The 24,040-nt window shown below is 39.2% G+C and overlaps 1 protein-coding gene across 1 annotated transcript in view; it reads right to left on the reverse strand.

The window, feature by feature from the left end:
• Positions 1–24,040, reverse strand: part of AHR (aryl hydrocarbon receptor) — a 52,235-nt gene that overhangs the window by 19,772 nt on the left and 8,423 nt on the right. The window contains exons 2-6 of the mRNA XM_035128917.2: positions 20,837–21,024; positions 3,953–4,062; positions 3,031–3,120; positions 1,830–1,953; positions 1,351–1,481 (exon numbers count right to left, since the gene is read on the reverse strand). Of these exons, the coding sequence (XP_034984808.1) occupies positions 1,351–1,481; positions 1,830–1,953; positions 3,031–3,120; positions 3,953–4,062; positions 20,837–21,024 (643 nt within the window). The remainder of the gene's footprint in view (positions 1–1,350; positions 1,482–1,829; positions 1,954–3,030; positions 3,121–3,952; positions 4,063–20,836; positions 21,025–24,040) is intronic.

A 24,040-nucleotide genomic window follows, 5' to 3' on the forward strand; every position in this document is an offset into this window, starting at 1 on the left:
ACCGGGATTCCTGTCTCACCCCCACCGCCAGAGCCGCTTTGCTCAGCTGATCCATATTACTGGGCTTTGGACCTCTCGAGAGCTCATCCTTCACCTCCTCATGCAACCCCAAGTAGAACGCCGCTTGCATTGGGGGTGACTCGAGTTCCCACCCCAATCTGTGCACCAGCATGGTGAATTTCGCCCAATACGCGCGAACTGTCATATTTCCTTGGCGTAAATTATGAAGTTCCTCCTTAGTCTGGTCCATATGACTATCGGACGAATACATCGTTTTCAAACCTTCTAGAAATAGTTTGACATTCTTCATGCAAGGATTCTTTGTTGCGATTAACGGTCTTAGCCACTCCCTGGCTGCCCCGGTAAGGTGCTCCACAATAAACGCTACCCTGTGCTCATCATCAGGGAACTCAGCGTGGTGCAGCTCAAGAGCATACACAATCTCAGTCTCAAAGCCCTGATATTCCCTCGGGTCTCCATTGAACTTGCTTACTAGCGTCCCGGCTCTCCTTCCTGGCAGCACTTGGACTTGGGGTGCCCCTCCCGCCTTGTTTTTCTCTGCATCCAGCTTGTTTTGGAGGTCTACCGCCACCGCCCTTAATTCCTGCTCTCTTTCCTGTAGCGCTCTCACCTGTTCCGCAAGTTGTAGCCGGTTGTCCTGGACCTTCCTAGTCTCTTCTTTAGCTGCCTTCAATTCCCCCTGCGCCTGCAGCGACAGCTGCTGCAGTTCTTGCTGGGCTTGCTCCGCGATCTGCCGCCATTTCTCCGCCTCTGACACGCTCATCCCGGCAACTCCAAAGTAGCCCAAAAAAGGATTAGGAGGTTGCTGTCACAGTGGCCGGAGTGGACTACTTCAGAGTAACGACGCTACGCAGCTCTGCATTTTATTCTTTTATTGGTGCTGCGTATTTACAGTGCTGAAGTCATGCTATTTACACGGAGTGATGTGATCAGTCGGTTTCAGAACCTCCTAATGGCTTTTGGCGCGTCTTTCTCCAACACAAAAGCTTTGGCAGACCCATCCTCTTTCCCCTCCTCTTTCTGCGTAGTTCTGGCGTTGGGGGGATGGGTCTCCCTCCCTTATTCGCCCCTTCCTGTCCCGCCTGGGACCCTGGCTCCTCTACCTTGCCTGAGCCTCGGACCCGACTTCCTGCTTCCCTACTGGAATCGGAACTCTCTCTGCTTTCCCCTGTGCTCGGTGATTGGCTTGAACTCAGGAGGGGAGGGACTTCGCGATATCCCCTGTCCCTCACAGATAGCTTTTTGTTTCTTTTAAAAATTGAGTGAAAAATCTGAAATCATAGTATCCTGTTAGGTGTGAAGCAGACATTAATGCAACTCTGTACTCACCAAGAACCCAGATGAATTATCCAAGAGACAGCGTAATCTACAGATGAAGTTTCGTTCCATAAAAGAGGAATTCTCTGGAGGTAGCTGCTCTGGGTTATAATATGTTGCGGACTGTGAAAAGCCATTATCACCTATATGAAAAGATCATTTAAGACTTCCTTTTAGACAAACATTCATTCATATGATAATGGCAACTCCCTTTGTAACCAGGGTTTCAAATACTATTCTAAACAAGAATGACAGTGGGAGGTATCGCTAAGGCATAACACACTTTATAAATATCTGCCATTTGGAAAACCTCTAGATATGTAATGCATGTCCCATTAGTATCAGTCCCCATTACAGATAAGCACCTTTGCAGGTAGTAGGAGAGAAGGCAGTGTGAAGTTTTCTCCTCAATACCTATAAACATTTCTTCCTAGGTATGTCTCGTAAAGACAGACACAAATTATTTGCTAGTGCTACTAACAGATACTAACCTTGCATTATCTGTCCAGAATCTGTAGAATGTACGGGGTTCAGAGCCCAGTGAAGCTGGCGCTGGAATTCTGGTCTGTCTTCCGTGTGAATTAGTTCAAATACACTCTGGTGTATAATATCAGACTATATTCAAGAAACAACGATAGCAAAGAAAATGCTAAGTAATATTCCTGTGCTTGATTGCTACAAAGAATATTACAATTCATGACATTTTAAGTAAGAGAGTCCACTACAATTAATGGACTCCTATAGAATTAATAAAGAAGGAAAGTTAATCCAGCAAAAACCAGTTTTTAAAATCCTTTATAATTGTTTATTAAAACTACTTATACAATTGGGGACAAAACAAAGAATACAATATCCTTGCAATACATCCAAAAGGTGCTAAGCGTATCTTGAACAGGATTGAAACTGATCTGCTTATTTCAAATCTAACTAGAGTATGCATTCAACTGATGCAGTGCCAGCCAAAGTTCCAACAACTGGATATAAGTTAGGTTATGCATTTCTATTGCTTAATTTGGAATCAAGATAATAAAATATATTACCATTTCTTGTGAAAAGGGGGACTAGTCTACTAATCAAAGTCACATTTATGCTATGGACTTTAAATCAACTTTAAATCTCATAGTAAGAACATCAATTTTTGAGGGTGCTGATGATTGTTTAGAGTTCTTAATCCTTTCACAGGAGCTGCAAAATTTATTTACTTATTTTCATATTTTGTGCAACACCTGGTAACCCCTCTCCTTCTGACCCTCCTGAGTTTCGCACATGTGCTTAGAATTGTTCTTCAGGACTTTGCACTGAAAGTGGGAAGGTGGAGGGCTGGTGCACACACCCTTGTGCCACCTACATACATTCACATGGAAACCTCAAGAGAGCTACTGATAGCAGCAAGTGACAAAGCCCAACTCTCCATATAATCTCCCCCAGTGTCTTCATGGAGCAGACAGAAGCTGGAAGTTTGAAACAGAGGTAGTTTTAAAAACAGGTCATAGTGTTGTTGTTTTTAATAAGAGGTTTCTCTACAGTTTCCTTAAGACCTGCTTGCATCAACCATTGTTACCCAGGGAGGTTACCATTTCTGGGATTCCTCTAGAAGCCACCATGACAAATAAATTTGCCTTTCGATACACGAAGCAGACACGAAACTTTGAAAGTACTGTACTCTTTTTTGAAAGAGGAAAAAGTGCTTACCTGCTGAAAACCCAAGTAATCCTGGATTGTAGAAGAAACATAAAATATGAGTGCATCTGATGTGACCACCAGCACAAAGCCGTTTAATGCCTGAAGATAGAACAGCAACAAGTTTAATTTGAAAAATACATTGATACTGCATGTTGAAAAAGAGGATACTGCATGTTGAAAAAGAGGATTTAAAAATTTAATTTAATATATATTACAAGAAGCACAGGAAAAAAGTTAATATAGCCACACTTATTATTCTGGCCAATACCAAACAGCAAATCAGCAGCAGAAAACTAAGTTTTCGATTCTCAAAGCATTTACATAAAATCTACAATAACCCCCAAGAGAGAGATTGCTAGTACATTAGGCATGCAATACTAACGTCCAAGCGTTTTACAATGTGAAAATTAAATCCAAAGTTAAATCAAAGACACTTGTGTAATAATGTTACATGATGACCATTTCATAGGAATGTTACCATAGAAATTGCATCTAGGAAAATGTGGCCCATCATCTAATCAAACATCTACTATATCTCTTGGAAAGTGGTTTAGTCCCATCTGTGGCTGTTTTGCCTGGGTTTGGGCAACTTGAGATACTGTCACCCAATTTGTCATGACTGCTCCCATGAAAAAGGAGTTGGTTTTTGTCTACGTTTGGGTGCCAGGTGCCAGCAACACTGAAGGAATCATGAACCAAGGTTGTAGCCCTGCTAGCTACTGGGTCTGCTTCATTAGTTTATTTCTTGCACCCATTATACACAGTAAGGCATTATGTTCTAGATCTTAGAAAAAGATTAAAGAAAAGCCTGAAGTGGTAACTGGAATAGATGCAAAGTTTTTGCTCACGCTTCTATTGATGAATGAAGCAAATTAAACACATGTTCCAAGATTATTTCCCACAGAAATTCTTTCAACATAACCACAAGTACCTGTAGTAAAAGTTCTCCTTCTAGCATGGTCTCTCTAGGTTTTATAGTTCTGCCACTTTCTTGAATACCATTTCTGTCAGACTTTGCAGAACTGGATGATTTTAGTGCAACTGCAGAAAAAGAAATAAAAATGTAACATTTCTGTGAACAAACTATCACTTGAGTTGATTAACACAAAATACCAAAAAAGTACTATTTCTAAAACTACATATTCTGGAAATGCTTATTTAAGAGGAAAAACTCCAAAAATAACAGAGTAAGTATAATTCTCAGAGCTATTATCCAATGCTGCAACATTGATAGGATTAAGCTTTCTCTCAAAGAAATTGATTCTTGTGTTTGCTCCAATTCTTAGTGCTACAAATTCGCATGTAGTTTTGTCTTTGTAAAATGGGATAACACAGCATGTCTTATATATAATTTTTTAAAAAAATAAATAAAAACTGCAATTATTTGAAAAAGCTAGTTCAACATTTTGCATTATTAATTTCATATTTAACAGGGAAAATGAAGTGAACTGTTTTTCAGTTTAGGGTTACATAATTTTGAAGATAAATGAAACCGCTTTGGCAAGAATTAAGCTATAAATGAAGGGAAGAGTGAAGCTAGTAAGAACACTGATTGGAGAATATTGATCACAAGCTCAAGAAGCTGTGAATAGCAGAATTTCACTGAATGGCTGGGACTGGGGAAGGGGAGACAAGGAAGCACGCATGCTACAGAAGATATGTTCACTGCATTTTGAGAGCAAACTGCCATGAAACACATGAAGTTGCTGTTAGAAACACACCACACAAACACACACACACACACACACAGAGAGAGAGAGAGAGAGAGAGAGAGAGAGAGAGAGAGAGAGAGAGAGAGAGAGAGAGAGAGATATTCTGGCTGCCTGGAACTAGTATTGTGGTTTTCTGCCCTGTGACCTGATTTCTCCTGCCTAGGAAGCTACATTTTTCAAGAATTATGTAAATTTGATTTTTATCTGACTCCTATTTGCATATTTGGCAATACATAAATTAAGACCATCTCAAAAAGAAATAAGTAGGCAGCTTCAGACTTCGTTTAAGCACACACTTTTTTATATATAGACGGGTCAGTTCTCTAGCTTTTGTCACTAGGTCATATTGTTTTGGTGCAGTGTGTTCTCTTGTTCTCCGCCCAGAATGAAGCATCAAATGCAGGTTTGCGGAACTATAAATCTATTCTCTTCAACTCAAGCTCCATAGAAGGAAGGTGACATGGAGGTGGGGAGTGGGGAGGAAGATCAGAAAGAAGAGAAAATAAAGACTTATCAACTTCCTTGAGGAAGTCCCCAAACAATACACTATGCAAAGTTTCGAAGTCACTACACTTAGTGTGTGTTCTGAGCCTCAGGCTCTGGCTTCCTAGAGACCAAAATGCCAGGTCTGGGAATGCAGCTTCCCTAGCTTTGCTTCCTACTATGCAGTCCTAAAATAAAGTCAGATATTGTTAATGAAGTGGATGCTCCTCTATGAGCAGGCCATTGCCCTTCTCTCACCTCCATTAGACAAAACGTATTTGAAAAGTGAGAAGAAGCATGTCACCGGTGATATGCTGCTACACACAGATTTATGAATGAAGCACCCTCTACAATTCTCCCCCCGCTCTCTCAACTGAAATGAGAAATCGGGCAACCTGGTCTCCCTAATCAAACAGTCTCCAAATGCACCACGTTCCTCACTGTTGATACATGAAGTCATTTTGTGTTCCAACGCTGCAGTTCAAATATTTGGTTTATTTCTCAACTCACAAAGCAGCAAATTTACAAGATGCAACTTACGGAAAAAGTCATAGCCTGATCGTACAACATTCGCGTGAGTTTCATGCAAACTGATGGCTGGGATAAAATCAAAATTATCACATATCTCCTTGGAATATCTGTATCACTGAAGGATATGGGCAGGTTTCAGAGAACTGTGAACAGAGGTCTGCTTCTGCAGCAGGACTTCCCCACCTCCTCCCTCCCACTGAAGCTGTATGAGCCCACAAAACACATTCCCATGGGGGAAACAAGCAGAAATTGGAGATATCACTCTTGCCCTTCAACCATTCAAAGGTTTTTCTGGGTCTCACCCTTGGCTTTACAGATAAATATTTGGCTTTGAACCCAATTATAACTAAAATGCATAAAAATCATAAGCCCATTTCACACTCCCACTAGTGGATTGAAAAAGGCCAAGAATTTTTCGCACATAGCCTGGTTTTCTCAAAAATTTAAACTCAAGCGCATTAAATCCAATCTTCCAGTTCAAGCACAAATATTTTAGATAGCTTACAGGCTTACTAAATTCTACTACACACTAATAGAATACCACCACTGTTAGTAAGAAACAATAGCAGTCTACTGCAAACAAAGGCATATTATAATCTACTGCACAGAGTTGCACTGAATTTTTCAATTGCAATTTTCTTAAAGCATTCTATCACAGGAAAAAGATGTGCCCTCAATAGTCACAATAGTCATAAATTGGTTAGCTTTTCTGTGAATGACATTTTGTGTCACTTTAAATTCAAATCTGTTTCTCTGCATAAAAAAACCATGGTTGAGAGGGACAGATACAGGAGGCAGGATATCTGAGTAGGCTGAGAAATGGTACCTGAAAAAGGTTTAAGAACACCAGCAAAACAACTTTTTCACATTTTTCACCAAGCAAAACAACTTTTTCACATTTAAAGTATCTGTTGGATTACCACTGGGGGTAAGGCTACCAGCACAAGCTTCTCTATTTCCCAATCATACTGTAGCCTCAAACCATCCGCCATTCCCTAGTCATCCATTAACTTGGTACGGTAATGGAGGATGGACTTAATGTAAACACAAAGTGAATTAAAACAAATAATTATTCCTCTTCACTGTAGTCTGTGTCAGTGGTCAGTGTGCATGTGTTTCTCTATTTTGCCACCTTCATAAGGTCTCATCTGCACATATACTTGAAGGTTTCAGGAGATTGTTTCACTTGATTCTTATCAAACCTCTTGAGCATGCAGGTGATGGTTTTTATCACCTGCATACTGTGGGGTACTTTTTCAAACTTTGATTTTCAAACCCAGGGAAATTTGAAAAGCAACATGACATGCTTTCAGTTTTAAGAGGGGAACTGAGTGCATACTTAAGTCCTTTTTGTAGCTTCTAGCTTTGAAGACAAAGAAAATTATAATAATAATAATAATAATAATAATAATAATAATAATAATAATAATAATAAATTTGTACCCCACCCATCTGGCTGGGTTCCCCCAGCCACTCTGGGTGGCTTCCAACAATGATTAAAAATACATTAAAATGTCACACATTAAAAACTTCCCTGAACAGGGCTGCCTTCAGATGTCTTTTAAATGTCAGATAGTTGTTTATCTCTTTGACATCTGATGGGAGGGCGTTCCACAGGGTGGGCGCCACTACCAAGAAGGCTCTCTGCATGGTTCCCTGTAGCTTTGCGTCTCGCAGTGAGGGAACCGCCAGAAGGCCATCGACACTGGACCGCAAAGTGTCCGGGCTGAATGATGGAGGTGGAGACGCTCCTTCAGGTATACTGGGCCGAGGCCATTTAGGGATTTAATCTTTGTTTGTATTAAGAAAACTAAAGTACTTGTATTATACTGCGATATTGTACTGTGACTGAATGATGCAACTCCAGGAAACTTATGAAGTAAAAAAAAGAGTTAAAGTTCATATTGAAAATTACAAAAACTGTACATAGTATGCAGCTTTTGTGAATTCTAATACAGGGTGCTTATTTAGCATTTATAATATAATGGTGTGCTTTATTATTATTATTATTTTATTATTATATATTTCTTTACACCCCACCTTTTTCCTTGATAAAGAAAGTACTTGGGCTAAGGGGGGTGGTGGAATGTGGTCCCAGAAAATGAAAGAGAACTTCTGGAAAACACTGGCATAGAATATTTCACAAGTTGGTGGCTGAAATTAACCTTGCTTATATTATTTGCCATTCTGAAGCTGACTTCTTTTGATGGAGATAAGCTTAAGAACCGTAACAAGATTAAGTACAAAGAAGCACTGGCTGAAAGAACAGAGAACAGATGAAGATTAAATACATCAAAAGCTGTAGAAATATTGTTCACAATACTAAGACCAGTGGCCATCCCAGTCAAACATACTGTACTTCAGAAGTGCCACTTACAAGCATGTTGCTTTAGGACAGAACAAAAAACCAAGGATGAGAAATGTTGCATAGTGCCTGACATTAAGGAAGACAGGAACTGTCTTACACAGAGCTTCAGTCTTCTCTATACTGTCTGGTAGCAGGTCTCCTGTGCTTGCCTAATTGGAAATACAGTGGTACCTCGCAGGACGAAAATAATTTGTTACGTGGGTTGTGCCGTCTTACGAAAATTTCCGTCTTGCGGAAACAAATGGCAGACGGCAAAAAAAACCCCGTCTTGCGAGACGCGGCCATAGAAAGCTTCGTCTTGCGAGGCAACAAAGAATCGCTAGACGCTTTTGTCTAGCGAGTTATTCGTCTTGCGAGGTACCACTGTACTGGGGATTGAACCTGGGTCCTTCTACATGCAAAGCAGATGTTCCACCACTGGCCCATCGTATGATCACTTATTCTTGCCGTTGCTGAGAAACCAGATGAAGACCTTAGGGTAAAACCTGTCATTGATATTTGTGGCTGCTAGTTTCCACAACTTCATTTTTGCAACTTGCCCATTGTCAGATGGCATTCATCATACGTTCATCTCCAAATACTGATGATACAGAACTGTATATGGTACACAATTGTTTATGTGTGTAAGTACAGTATTCCCCCACCAGACCGGTAATCGGGGATGTAAGGTTAGATTGGGAATAGTTATAGTTTTAAAAGTGAATTGATTTTGGAAAAATGTGAAAATATGGAGGCTTATAGAGGGGATAAAAATTAGGCACGGGAAGAAAAAATGGGAGTTTGATTTTTCAGTGATTTGGACATTAGGTGAAAATGATAATAATTAATTTATAAGTAGTATAAGGTATAAAGGTGTATTTTTATAAAATAAGAAACTGTTGAAGATGATAAAAAAGGGATGAAAACTGGGGAAGGGGGGAGGGTGGGGAAGCCCACAAAATATGGTTTAATAATTATGAATGAAAGAAAGATTTCTTCTGTTTTGTATTGTCTGTTACTCTTTTTTGTTATTTTTTCTTCTCTTTTTTCTCTTTTTTCTCTTTTTATTCTTTTTTTTGGTATGACAATAGATGGTTGGATGGATGACCTCCTGCGTACTGCCCTGGTTTACTGGAGCTCCCTGGTGGCAGGGGGGGGGGGGGCTTTGGGGACAGGGGAGGGGGAGGAGGGCAGAAATCCAAGCATAAAATGGACCATCTCTGACTGTTCACCTACATGGGATACTTCTGTGGCAGGGGAGGACCCATGGAGGGGGGTGGGAAGGAGGTGGAAAAGGTGTTTATGTATGTACCGTTTTTTGTAATTTGTAAAATTAATAAAAATTATGTTTTAAAAAAAAAAACACCAATCCAAAAAGATTAACATTGGCTTCCAGTACATTTCCAAGCACAATTCAAAGTGTTGATGCTGACCTTAAAAGCCAAAACGGCCTTCGCCCAGTATACCTGAAGGAGTGTCTCCACCCCCATCGTTCAGCTGAGGTCCAGTGCCAAGGGCCTTCTGGCTGTTCTCTCAATGCGAGAAGTGAAGTTGCAGGAAACCAGGCAGAGGGTCTTCTCAGTAGTCATGCCTGCCCTGTGGAACACCCTCCCATCAGAGGCCAAGGAAATAAACAACTATCTAACATTTAGAATATATCTGAAGGCAGCCCTGTATAGGGAAGTTTTTAATGTTTTACTTTGGCTTTATAATTTGTTGGAAGCAGCCCAGAGTACCTGGGGCAACCAAATGAGACAGGTGGCATATAAATAATAAATTATTAACATTAGAAGTGAATCCCATAATGTTCAGTGAAACTTATTCTCAATTGTAGTAATAAATGTCTTCTTTTATATTTTAAAAAATAAACCACAATAATAACATGGCTGTTCCAAATAATGCTAATGAAGATCATCAATTTGCAATGAACTTCCAAAAGTTAACTAAAAAGGAGGGGTGGGGGGGGACAATTTAGAATACTAAATACCGGTATTAAGTTGTTGATGGTTGTTTACCAGCTTATGTTTATTTTGAGAGACTGACTTCTCTTTCAGGTTAGGTAGCTGACAAAACAACACTGAAATGTCAGAACCACTACATGTCATGATACAGAAGAGCTTTAAAATTATACTTGGAGTGAAAACACATATATCATATAAGCACCGAACTGTAGTGTTGGAAAGAGTCCCAAGGGCCATCTAGTCCAGCCCCCTGCAATGCAGGAATCACAACTAGATCATACATGACAGATGGCCATCCAACCTCTGCTGAAAAACCTCCATAGAAGGAGAGTCCATCACCTTTTCTGGGAGTCGAACAACTCTTACTGTGAGAAAGTTATTCTTGTTTATTTGGAATCTTCTTTATTGTAACCTGAACCCCCTGATTCAGGTTCTAGTCTCTCAAGCAGGAGAAAAACTTGTTCTATCCTCCATGTTACAGCCCTTTAGATATTTAAAGATAGCTACCATATCGCCTCTCAGTCTCCTCTTTCCCAGGCTAAACATACCCAATTCTCTCAACCATTTCTCATAAGGCCTGACTTCCAGACTAATCTGAAAATCTGCTCTTCTCCTTAGCTAATTAAACAACAGTAATTTTTTGTTTTATGGAAGAGAACTCTATATGAAACAGGGGGTGGGGACACAAAAGTTAGGCTGAAGAAACAATAGGAAGAATGGAAAAGGTCACAATTTTCTACTTGCTGCTCTTCAAGGAATAGTTTTTGAAAGTAGTTAACAGTGAACACACTGTATATATTCCACATCAAGAAGGCATTTAACACGACGTGACAAGCAGGCAATGCCTGCATACCTCATCCAGTATTTTTGTGGCTCTTTAAATCTAATCAAATTTTTAAAAGTTAAAATACCAATTCTTTCTTGAAATACTTCAATTTTCTAAACGAAATAATTAAACCAGCTTCAAATTAAGAACCCTCCCCCGCTACAGAAGATGTAAGATTGTTCAAATATATGCTCAGTTTAAAACAGGTGGAGGATATACTAGCTGAGAAAGCACTCTGGGAACATCACCATCTAAATATTTAATAAACCACCAACAATATGAATGAGGCTGTACGAGACTCATCAAGAAAGCTCATAACCTTAGCAACTGACAACCTGAAGGGCAGGCTGAAGGGCAGCCACACAATACAAAAGATGCTTTGGGAAAACAGCTAGAGTTAATTCTGGACCCCTCCCCCATTTAATACCACCACAAGAAAAACATCTTGACTATAGCAGGCTTTGGGGAAATAAGGCACTTGGAAAAGGTTTCACACAATACAAAACCATGATTCATTTGCAAATCCTCATAAAGATCTTAATAAGACGTATGCTCACAATAGTATCCAAAATATTATCTGTTTTTAGGGGCATTTCCAATGAGCGATTAAATGCCATTTAACAGATGACTGAAAACATTCAGCACTTAATATATAAGAAAAGGCTCTAGTCCATCATTTCATTTCAAAAAAGGAGATAATTAATTTTTGATTCCACCTATGGTGCAGTGCATCAGATATTCTGTACAAATGTTTTAACCTGTAATAGCTTCTGTTTGGAAAGGGAAAGCCCGTTTCCTGGGCATTGATTAAACAGACACTTTTGAGCATTTTTGTGTGGATGTAGATGCCTTTTGCAAAGCTATAATTATCTAGTGTAGTCCAAGTTAGCAGGTGTTCCTTTAGTACAAGACAATAAATTATTAACCCATAGTGGTATGTGAGGGGGGAAGGCTTTGTCACCGTTAAGAAGGTCATTGTTTCTGAAGCCTCCCCCCCAGCATGACAGGAAAGTTATAATATCTTACAGCACAACTGCAGTGTCCCTGAAAGCTTGAAGAAGTAAAAGCTGTTTAAATCATGAACTGGCACACAAAAGAAAATCAATCTCACTACTTACTTAATGGATACTGGTGGGTGCAGGGAAAAGATGCAGGAAGCTGACATTTTTTTAAAACCAAGAAGTCACATTTCTCACTGAACCTGCCAAGAGGGGATGTTGACCCCCTTATTCTCACCACATGCCCCCAAACTATGCAATTCTCTTCCAAATGGGATGGGGCGGGGGAGAGATCACCCTTACATCCTACTGTGACCAAAGGTAGCCGGCAGGACTTTGAATGAGGCAGTTGCTGCACCATGAATTCTCCATGTCTCTCCATCACACAGGCACCCTCCACACAGATGCAAGGAAAACAAGACTGCTTTGCCCAAAGGGCCCAAATACCTATGGCATCTCAAAGGGCCCAAATACCAATGGCATTTGGTTGTTCACACGTGGTGGGGGGACGTGAAGGAGGACTAATGCCTGCTACTCTTTTCCAAATGAAGAGGACACAGGATCTGAACAGATATTGTGATGGTTGACTTTTGTCACAGTCTAACAACAGATGAAGAACAACAATCCAGGATCTGCAGACAGGAAGAGACTTGATGTTCAGTGCCTACCATTAAGGTGTTCAAGAGAAAACAGACTACAGATAAGGAAGACTGTGGGAGGACTTGACTTGCTTTTCCACCCAAAGAACTTTAGTCACCAGGATCTGGACATTTTACTAATTAGATTTGAAAAATACAGTAATGGCTCAGTGTAGATATGAGTATGCTGAGTTGTTTCCAACAATGAAATAAGTCATCGCGGACTCTTAAGCTATGCACTGGAGTCTTTGCAGAACTTCATATTGGTGACTAAAGGTTTTAATTTCAAAATCTATCAGCTTTGGAAATTCTGTTCTAGAAATGTAACCACACACTAAGTGGTACCATTTCCATACACACAAGCAGATCAAAGGTTTTAAAATTGCCTTCAGAATCTACCACAAAATTATAATAGGAAATGGGCTCTGCCTACTAGAAATATTCACTATTTAACACCATCTGTAAATGTAAAAAGTTTCTCCACGATTATGTCCAGATCTAAATAGGATCTTCAGAAAAACATGTTGCATTTTGATGTGTGAGAGTTTCCTCTGATGGCAAATTGTGCAGTACAGTACTTTAACTAAAATGAAAATTAACCTTTCTCTACAGCATAAATAGAAAAGCATACAAATGAAAATTAGGCAGAAGTCAGCACTGCTTGGCTCTTATCCTTAAGACAGTAGAACTCAGCAATTATACTTAGATTTATTTGACTTGCATTGCAAATAAAACTCTACCCATCTCTTTAAAAAGCTCAAAAATAAAAACCTTTCCATTCTGTCTTTTTTCTACATATTTTTGGCAAGTCATATAGGAAGCTGCCTCTTTTCTAGTATAACATATGTGCATTTTTGTAATATACTACCATCCAAGCATGCTCAGTTTTTGTTGTGCCAAAATGACACTATGAAATTTGAGAATTAGGACAAATTCATACATCATGCTAAAATGAACAAGAAAAATAGTCATGAAGTTCAATACAACAGAGAACATCCATGTGAATTTCTAGGTCAGAAAAAAAGTTACTTGGCAAAAAAATCTTAAAGCTTTAGGTACTTTAGATAACCAACACATACCTCATTAGATTATGAAGTATGTATATATTATGAGTCTTTCAGATTGATTAAAATTTCCATCAAAATGCAACATGTGCACCTTTTATTAATTTTTGGAAAGGAAATCGATTTGAACCTACAAGCCTACAGAGTCACACATCTCATCACTTTAAAATGAGGTTACAGTAGGATCCTTACAATTTGCCAGAAGAAATTACATTCACATGGCAAAGACTGATCTGTTTCATAATTATGCATGTTATTCATTCCAGATGCTTACAGAACTTGAGATTTGCATAAAAAGGGGGGAAATATACACCACAGTGCTCTCACTAGAGAGCAAAGTGTTTTATGCAAATATTAAATTAGCATGTAAAATTCAGTAAGCAAGTATACATCATTATGAATGTTGTTGATTCTCCTATTGTCCCACTCTCTGATTTAGAATATAATTGTTTAATGCATTCCTATCAGACGCTAGGGACTCAGGAAACACTACTGTTCTTTTCTTCAAGAGAATTTCCACCAGCTAGTAACCTCTAATCCTCAGGCAGCCACAAGGTCATTATGAAATCCTGAGTGATTGATGTCAATGAGTTTTATTCTTCACTAACTATGGAATGGAAGGGACCCAGGTGGCACTGGGGGTTAAACCACTGAGCCTAGGGCTTGCTGATCAGAAGGTCAGCAGTCCGAATCCCTGTGATGGGGTGAGCTCCCGTTGCTCGGTCCCAGCTCCTGCCAACCTAGCAGTTTGAAAGCACACCAAGTGCAAGTAGATAAATAGGTACTGCTCCGGCGGGAAGGTAAACGGCATTTCCATTCACTGCTCTGCTTTTCCAGAAGCGGCTTTGTCATGCTGGCCACATGACCTGGAAGCTGTACGCCAGCTCCCTCGGCCAATAACGCGAGATGAGCGCGCAACCCCAGAGTTGGTCACGACTGGACCTAATGGTCAGGGGTCCCTTTACCTTTACCTTCTTCAGCTTGTGCTTCATGAGAGAATTCACAAAGTAGTCTTTGTTTTTATAAAAATTGAGCATTTGTTTATATAGGGAAAACATATTATAAATGGCTTTAACTGTAAACATCTACAAAGCTATGTAAGAAAGCCTTATTGGAATTCTGATGAAATCAAAACAAGAAAACAGGAATTTCTGTGAGAAACAAAGTATAGTTGCTGAGTCATGCAGAAGAATATGATCTGAAAAATATGCTTTGCCTTGAATTCTCACTCAAGCTACACAAAGGGTGTTCTAACAGTGTCATTTAAAATTAAACTCAAATTCTTTACAAGTTTTTCATGTTTATCAAAGAATGCCTACCTGATGGATGTGTAGTGTCTTAAACTAAAGCAGAGTGTTTGGAATATCAGTAAAATAATGTTTCTTGCAGCAACTCATGTCCCATGTACTTTTGAGCAATACAAACACACTTCTTAAAAACAGATCAAGCTCATTAAATGTTACACCAGCCTTGGATTTAAGCACTCACATGGAAGCCATAGGCAAGGGGGGGAAATTGCATGCAGGTGAGTGTATAAATGCAAGTTTGGGCCATTCTTGTTAGCATACCACATATCTAGGCTGTGTTAAGTTTGAAAAAAGATGTTTTGATGCTGTGTTTTTTCAGTTTGAAGCCCAACTGTCTCCCTTCTTTAAGCAAGTCTTGATGCGAGGCCAGATGACTTATAACATACTGGCATCAAGTCTGGTTTCAAATCCTGGCTTATTCTGAAACCACAGCTGTCTGAATTTGGGCATAACTGGGAACTTTTGATAATTTAAAAGGAGCAAACGCCTTCATTCTTCTCTTCCTCACTATAAAAGGGGATGGGTGGGAATAAAGTAAGCCCAAGACTCATGCACCAGTGGAAAATTGTGAACAGATCCTTCATATATATAAAGTCACTTAACCACATAACAATAACCACATATGAAGTCTACAGCCGCTGACCTGCTATCTTCTTGAAGAGAAGGATTCAACCTGCTAACTACAAAGGAAATGGACAACAGGCATGCATTAACTCTTTGCTAGTGAAAATCCCAAGCTTGCAAGACGTTTCCGAGCACAATTCAAAGTGCTGGTACTGACCTTTAAAGCCCTAAACGGCCTCGGTCGTGTCTACCTGAAGGAGCATCTCCACCCCCACCATTCAGCCCGGACACTGAGATCCAGCACCGAGGGCCTTCTGGCAATTCCCTCATTGCGAGAACTGAGGTTACAGGGAACCAGACAGAGGGCCTTCTCGGTAGTGGCACCCGCCCTGTGGAACGCCCTCCCATCAGATGTCAAGGCAATAAGTAACTATTTTACTTTTAGAAGACAACTGAAGGCAACCCTGTTTAGGGAAGTTTTTAATGTTTGATGCTGTACTGTTTTTAACGTTTGGTTGGAAGCTGCCCAGTGTGGCTGGGGGGCCCAGCCAGATGGGCGGGGTATAAATAATAAGTTGTTGTTGTTGTTGTTGTTGTTGTTGTTGTTGTTGTTGTTGTTGTTGTACTGGACACTTGAATAAACAGGGAACTGAAAAACTGCAGCCTCAGTGAGCACATGACATCCACTCCCTGTTATTTCTAGGAACTGCTTTCTCAGTGTATTGGAAAGAGCACAAAGGTGTTACCTCAGCCCTGTGTTACCAGAAAGTGTGCAAATATATTCTTTCAATCTTTAGGAGAATTATTTTATAGTTGGGAACAGACTGAGAGACTGAATTGCTCAAGGCCATCTAAAAGCACACACAGTTTGAAACCAAGACCTCCTAAGTGGAAAGAAATTGTGATACTAGAATTCCATGCTATATAAAAATATAGCACACATTTGAAGCAGTGATCATAAAGGGAAAATATGTTGCCCAAAGTATAGGTTGAAAGCACAGTTACCGAACATGTACAGCCTTGAGACATTAAGAAATTATTTCAATAGGGGTAGCCTTGTTAGCCCCCTGAGTTTGCAGCAAAAACAATCAGAGTGCTGTGACATCTTAAAGACTTGCCACATTTTCAGAATAGAAGCATTTTAGGAAAAGGAAAACTACAATTTTCTTTATTGGTCTCCAGATTTTAAAATGAGGGCTGCTCAGTTTCTACTGGTATACTTAGACTACTATCCTACACCAAATTTGAGAGGAAGCACCACTGAACTCAAAGCCACTCACTTCAAAATTCACAAGCATAAGATTAGAGAGATACTATTATTCAGATTTTAGATGGGTTTTCTGTATGAATAGGTACCGTGGATTTTTGAATTGTATTACAAACTACTGTATGTTGATGTCATATAGACAAAAAGGCAGAGTAAATAAACAGTTCGCTCCTGGGAAAACAAGCTGTTCGAAGTTTTAAAAGCTTACAAAAAAAATTATTGTAATTTTCAGTTTAAGTTTTGTATTAAAACACACTATATGATTTCTATCTCTCATTTAATGGTTTACAAAATCTTTAAACCTAGAATTCAGGCTTTTGGCTGCTCAACACTTTAAGAAGAACTAATTGCTAATAAAAATCTAAAACCCGACAGAGAAATGCTATTCATTTTGGAGTAGTCAATACAAAGACTACTGAAGAACGATGTTTTTCCCCATCTTTAGCACTGATTTTACATATCAACTGAACTAACACGACAGGACAGGTTTAACATCTATTTTTAACAAGTTTTATGTGCCTAGCCTTAGCTTTAGGAAATCTGAGGTAATTAAACATGAAGTTAAAAGCTAAGCACAGGTAAAAGAACTCCCACAAAATGTCAGCACATACCCACAAAAAGTACATATCCGATTACCTAGTATCCTTAAATACAGCCCATTTTCCAAAAGTGCAGCACAACCCTTTTAAATAAAGCATAATTTAACTCAACAATTCACTTCCTGAAAAGCATGATAATCCCTCCTAAAATTTTGTTTGCATTTTTCAGCATTCTTAACATTTGTAAAGGCAATTGTGTTTAATCCAGAGAATGTTTTTAGCCCCACCCCAAACGTTGTATCACCTTCTTCCAACAACTGTGTTGTGTTCAGCCAATGCATGAGCAACCAATTGCCCATTGGGGTTCTTTACAATAAAAGCATGCCCCTGCCCCGGATTAAACCCAGCAATGCCCTACATGCAAGAAATGTATAAGTAGGACTTTATCCATAACTAAATGCCATAGTTCAGATAACATATTAAGCTACGGTAAGGTAAAGCCACAAGCCCCAGTTTGCAATCACACTTTTGCAACATAAGAATATTAAATCTTTATGCTGTATACTGGATATTTCTTTAAAAAACTAAATTTTAGGGGAAATTATCATGTATATATATTTTTTAAAGTTCTGCACCACAAAGTATAAATAATCTGTAATGTAGGCATTTGTGCAAATATGCTTAATTTAACTGTTCCTCAGTGGTGACTCAATAATCATGAGTGTTTCAGTTCTGAAAAACAACTGCTTAAACTGTACATCTTACATGAACAGTAAGTAGGTGACATTTTCCAAGCTACATGTGAACTGTATATAAAATTGATACCTTCAGAGTTTACACATTTTTAATAAGATCATTAGAAGAATTCTTTGGTTATGTCTAACTAATTGACTTCCAAAATGGATTATTTAAACACAGAAAAATGCAAGTGTTTCTTTTGGAGAGGGAGACTATTGTTATAGCAAATTCTTGGGTTTCCTTTCAAATGCGATTATATGATTGCACGTTTATATTTTACTTTCCTCAGGAATTCACACACCCCTCATTTGTATCCTGTTATTCATTTAGCATTTCCCTTCACATCAGTTAACTGTTAACATGAGCCTAGGAGATACAGCTCCACATCACAATATACATTTATACATTTAGCAGATACAGTAAGTTAAGAAACAAGTGCTTTTACTTGGTGCTGTATCTAGAAGAACCTGCTCCTTTTGACAAACTTCTCTTCCTTTCACTTGTTCTTCTATGTTTACTCTCTTAGGCAACATCATGATTAGCAAGAGCGGAGGAGGAGAACAAACAAAGGAAGCAAGTACATGGCTGCCAGTGCACACTTTCTTAACCTCACGGGTTGCCTCTGAAAAAAAGCTGCCACTACACTGTAGTCTAAAGAAGCAGGACATGTACTGGAAACAGTTGACATTACAACTGCATGGGGTGGGAATGGGCGCAGAAGAGGAGAAGCCAGAAGTGCACAACACAGGCATGGCTTTGTTCTGATATCCAAAGTGTGGGAAGTCAAAGGATAAACATTTCTAAAACAGTTTGCTTGTTTAAGCACAGCAGACTTTTATACTGCAGGCATGCAAACTACATGTAGAGACTTCTGCGCATGGTGCGTGAGAAATTAAGGGAAGTAATAATTTAATAGATCAATGTCTCCAGAGATAAAGGATGTCCGCCACCCCAGGGGGAAACAATCAGGTTCTGGTTTACAGTGAAAAGTTTAGGATTTTTCTACTAGTTGCTTAGAGTTAAGTCCCCACACTGCTATATCCTTTGGGTGCTATGGGTGGATCTGTACATTCCTGATGTTTTCAAAGCCCAGCCACTGCTTCCTTGTTTGGCAATTTGTAATGCAGGGCACTGGATTTCTGTTCTCTTTCCTCCTGCAACTCTTGCCCACCAATTGCTTTTCTCCCAGCTCAGGTTCCAGACCCTCGCTTGTGATGAAAACAGGAATATAAAACTGCTGGCTGTGGGGGAAGTAACCAATTTCAAAGTTCATCTGTTAACGACATTTCTAACTTTCTGTAATTTTGCCCTAATATGATTATGGTATACTATCAGTTATTAGTTAATTAACTACCTAAGATTGGAGAACTTGCACAAAGGCAAATATCCAGTTGTGTCTGTCAGCTAACAGAACAGGCACCAGGACTTCCCCTTCCCTTCCTCTCCTTTCCCTTATAGCCCCACCCACACTTAGACAACATCATGATTAGAAAGAGCAGGGAAGGAGATCCTTTAGGGTTGAAGATCCTCTGGAGAAGATTTGTAGGACTGCAGGGGAAATCTTGTCATGCTCCAATGTCAAAAATCCCTCACTCTATATTTTTAAGCCAAGGCAGCCCAAACACCGTTTCGCATGTTTCACAAAGTGTTTCACAAAGCAGCAATCCTTATACTGCTTAATTCTTTAATTACCATGCAATGTGGTGAACACAAGATCCATTATGCTATCATATGTCTAACTTAAGTATACTTAACGGAGCACTGTAAAGCACAGAGAAATTGTAAGGAAGAAAAATATCCACTTTGGTCCCATATACCCTTGCATTGGCCTATCAGCATAACTATAACAGAGTTTGGCTGCTGAAACACTTTTACATTCTAGAGCAGGCATCCCCAAACTGTGGCCCTCCAGATGTTTTGGCCTACAACTCCCATGATCCCTAGCTAAGAGGACCAGTGGTCAGGGATGATGGGAATTGTAGTCCAAAACATCTGGAGGGCTGAAGTTTGGGGATGCCTGTTCTAGAGGATAACATGCATGCTCTAATGGGTACCAAGCAGCTTAGGTTTTGAATGTTATAACCTGCATATTTCCTTGAGTCTAGAAGGAATTAGACAGCCAGTCCAACTCCCTTGGAATTTGATCTCATGGATCCCCATTTGTTAAAATTATAGTGGTTGCATTCTACATTATATGAAGTTTCCAGTTTCCTTCAGGGCCAGCCCCATATACAACACATTACAGTAATCCAATCAAAAGGTGACCAGTCCATGAAGCACATAGCCAGACTATTCCTAACCAGCAATGGTAATAGCTGCTAAACTAGACAAAGCTAACAGAAAGCACTACCAGCCATATTATGGTTGGATTAATAGCAACCAGCCCATTTCTTCCGCCTTGGGGGGGGGGGGGTAGGGGTAGAGAGATAGTTCACTTCTTTGTTAATAAGGACATGTATAATGAACAGCCAAATATGCAGTATTTGACAATGCTCCACGGGTCACATACAGTAACAGTGAAATTATGATCAACACAGCTCCATGTTCAATCATTAGCTCCTTGTAGTCAGATTAGGGCTGGTTTTTTCCACATCGTGCCTCAGAAAATATTTGCATGAAGAAAAATGTGGGGTGATGAAAATTCTGCAGGCTGATTAAGACTATTTAAATTTTTTTAGTTAAAAATAGGTCTTTAAAAGGAGTGCAACTCTTTTAAAATTATTCTTACTGGCATACTTGATCCTTCAGTACTTTAGTTTAGTTTAAAAAAAAAGCATAAGACTAAAGTTACAGTACACACATTTCATAGTCAGTTATGAAAATAAACTCAAATTTCTTACCATCAAAGAAACTTTTGGCTCTTAGGTAACTAACGCTGAGCCTAAGCACAGACAGTTTATCCAGCTTGGCAATAACATCATGAGGGAATGGCAGGAGACTAGCCAGGCGATCCAACTCTGCATTCAATCGATCTCTATGCCTCTTCGATGGATTAGACTTGGCTCCTTCAGGAGGTGAAGGTTTCACTCTGCCATAGTAAAAGAACATAAAAGTCACATTTTAAAATAACTATGCATTTAAATACATTCTCATTAGTAAAGCTTTTATTGGGGCTCACACAATATTTTAATTCACACATTTCCTGAATAGTTCTGTCACTTCCATTAAAGTGATGCATCCCTAGCACATTCTTCCTTTTAAAAAAATTCTTTCTTCAAATGGAAGCTGTGAAAAGGGACCAGGGAGCTAGAAAATGTTATTCTGACCCACTCTCCCAAGGTTTGGGGATTTAACAACTTCCAAGTATTTTATATATACTGCTCCGTGGTCATTTGAAATTGCAAGGTTTAAATTTGCAGAATTACACAGAGAGTCACTTACACAAACAGCTTGTGAAATAGGGTAGTCTGTACATAGTTGCATTTTAAAGAGCCACCCACACAGCAAGGTTCATGTGTGAATTGGGTCACAGGACCAGTGGTTTGAATTGTTCCCAGTTAGCTAAGAACTTGCTTTGTTGAATGTCAAGCACATTATGTAACCATACATAGATGTTATATATTCAATGCAGAAAGTCCAGTTAACCTACCTAATGAGTTCTAGATCAGAGACTATTTTAGGAATGCCCTCTGAAGTAACCATGTTTTAACATATTTAACTCAATAAAGTCTGAGCCAAGCAAACCTCAATGATCAGGGTCTTCCATCAAGTGGGTAATACCATAGAGAAGGTCCAGTTACCATACATGACCTTGAAGGTCTCACCTGTGCAAAAGAGGAAATAGACCCTGACAGATCTAAGGGCATGAAGAATTACATAATAATGTTATATCAGGTATGTGAGTTCTAGATCATTTGAAGATCGATCCACATCCTGTCCTACAATCTTGCAGGATTTCCTTTTGATTCCAAAAAAGGAGCAATACTTTTTATGATTTAAATGAATAGAAGGATCACACTTCTAAGTGACTGTTCCCCCCTGCTTGTTCAGCAAACCTTTTTCTTTTAAAAATGCTAAATTTGCTAATCGTAAACATAGTTTTTATCTTTAAATCTTCAGTAGCTTTTTCTTAGACATTAGATGCCAGCCCCCTTGCTGCACAACAGCACCATTCTGTTTCTTATTTGGGTCTCTATGCTATCATCTACACTCAAAAACCTCCATTTTGTCTGTAAAGGTGAGCTGACAAGGTCAATAAGTAGCACAAAATGAATTTGCTGTTCCTGCTGTCATACATTGCTGAAATGGAAAAGGAAGGAAGCCAACATGTATGCACTCGCCTGGGAACTCTCAGATTTGCTAAAGGCTAATTTTTCTATGCTCCCCTTTTCTGTGTTCCTCCAAGATAACACTGTATCACCATTCAACTGGCTACTGGGAACAGAGCTCTTTGGTTATGTTACTAAACACTCCTTAAATGGGGGTAGTCATTCATCCTTCTTTTGTTCACCAGAAAATCTTACTTCCAGTGACTGCCTTAACCTTTTGTTTTTCCTAAGCCTATAACTGGTTATAGACTTCTGCACTTAGGGAGACCTGACAAGATCTCAGAAGCAGTATGATTTCAGGAGAGCTGTCTTGTTAAAATAAATTCATCCCAACTCTCTCCTAGAGCTCTTGGTTTTGTGTATCTGTCTCTGCACTCTTCATCCGATGGCCATTGACTGTTAAAGCCTTATCACAGCTAAAGAAATCCTGTTAACTGTCTCCCCCCCCCCCCCCGCCCCCAGCTTCCCAATCTCCGCTTGCTTCAAGCCTCACTCCATCCTGCTCCCTCAAGCACTGAAGCAGCACTTAGTCCCACTTGCACCTCTTTCTCTATGACAGTCTCCAGCCTTTACTTTCTCCAGTCTTTACTTTCTCAATAGAAACCCATTTTTGGTTAGGGGGAACCTCTGATCTCATCTCTGTTGCTAAGTATCTTATGAGAGAAATTTTCTACCTGGATTGCTGCAAAACATCTGCAGTTGAAATGCTAATTCCTGAGTTAGCTTTACTGGACCAACAGAAACCTGTCCTCCAGCAGAAAAGAGCCAGGTCCATAGACAGAAAAGTTTTCCATGGAACTAGAGTTAAATTCCCCTACTGATTCAATTTCCAAAAGGGCTGAATATTAGTAAGCAGGTTTCTGATATGTAGAAAGATAAATATGGGTAAGTATGTTTCTGATGTGTAGAAAGATGAATGTCCAGATCAAGTGTGGCAACACCTCCTCACAAAAAGCAAAACAAAAATAAAAACAACTGCAGCAAGTATGAAGATACATACAAGCATCACTATGCAGCAAATGAGTATTTTAAAACAGCCTGCCAAGAAATCCCACAAATTTAGAAAGCAAATATGCCAACAGAAATGCACCAGGATTAGTTGCAAGACAGGTGACAAAGCTAAAATTAAAGCTTGATAACTATGTCACTCTAGGAATAGGTACTCTTCCTGAAATAATGGCATAACATCATTTCAATACTCTCTCTTTTCCAGAACATAGCAAAAGGTTCCATCCAGTTGCCATTCCATCCAGTTGCAATTAATGGTACACAGCATTTTAGACAATTATATTATTATTATTAATACTCTAATGAGTATAAACTTTTCTAATGAGACTCTAGGCAGCTTAGACAAGGAAATGCAGCAAAAAGGCAAATATAGACCAGATCTTATGTCAATTGTTTATTATCCAGAAACAATGCAAGAAAGAAATCTAGTTATTCCCAGACATGGGTTAATTATTAACAATATCCGAAAAAGGGTTAGCTATTTTGTATATAGTTTGATACCTGAATCATTAGTTCTCAACATATTTGCTAACACCTGTATCTAAAAGGCAGACATGTAATGTAACTTAAGTACTCTGATTTAAAGCAGTAGAGTTGCAGCAGATTCAATGTAAGTAGTTTGGTTTAAAAACTGGTTACGACAATTTGTCTACATTATCGAATAATGCATTTGGTTTATTCATTATTAACCTTAAAACCATATTTTGGCGAAGTTCCAGATTTAAAAACACATGGATTTTCATATAATAGTTGGAGTTGCTTGTTTTG

The sequence above is a fragment of the Zootoca vivipara genome, chromosome 12 (genome assembly GCF_963506605.1).
Source record: "Zootoca vivipara chromosome 12, rZooViv1.1, whole genome shotgun sequence".
Classification (NCBI taxonomy): Eukaryota; Metazoa; Chordata; class Lepidosauria; order Squamata; family Lacertidae; genus Zootoca; species Zootoca vivipara.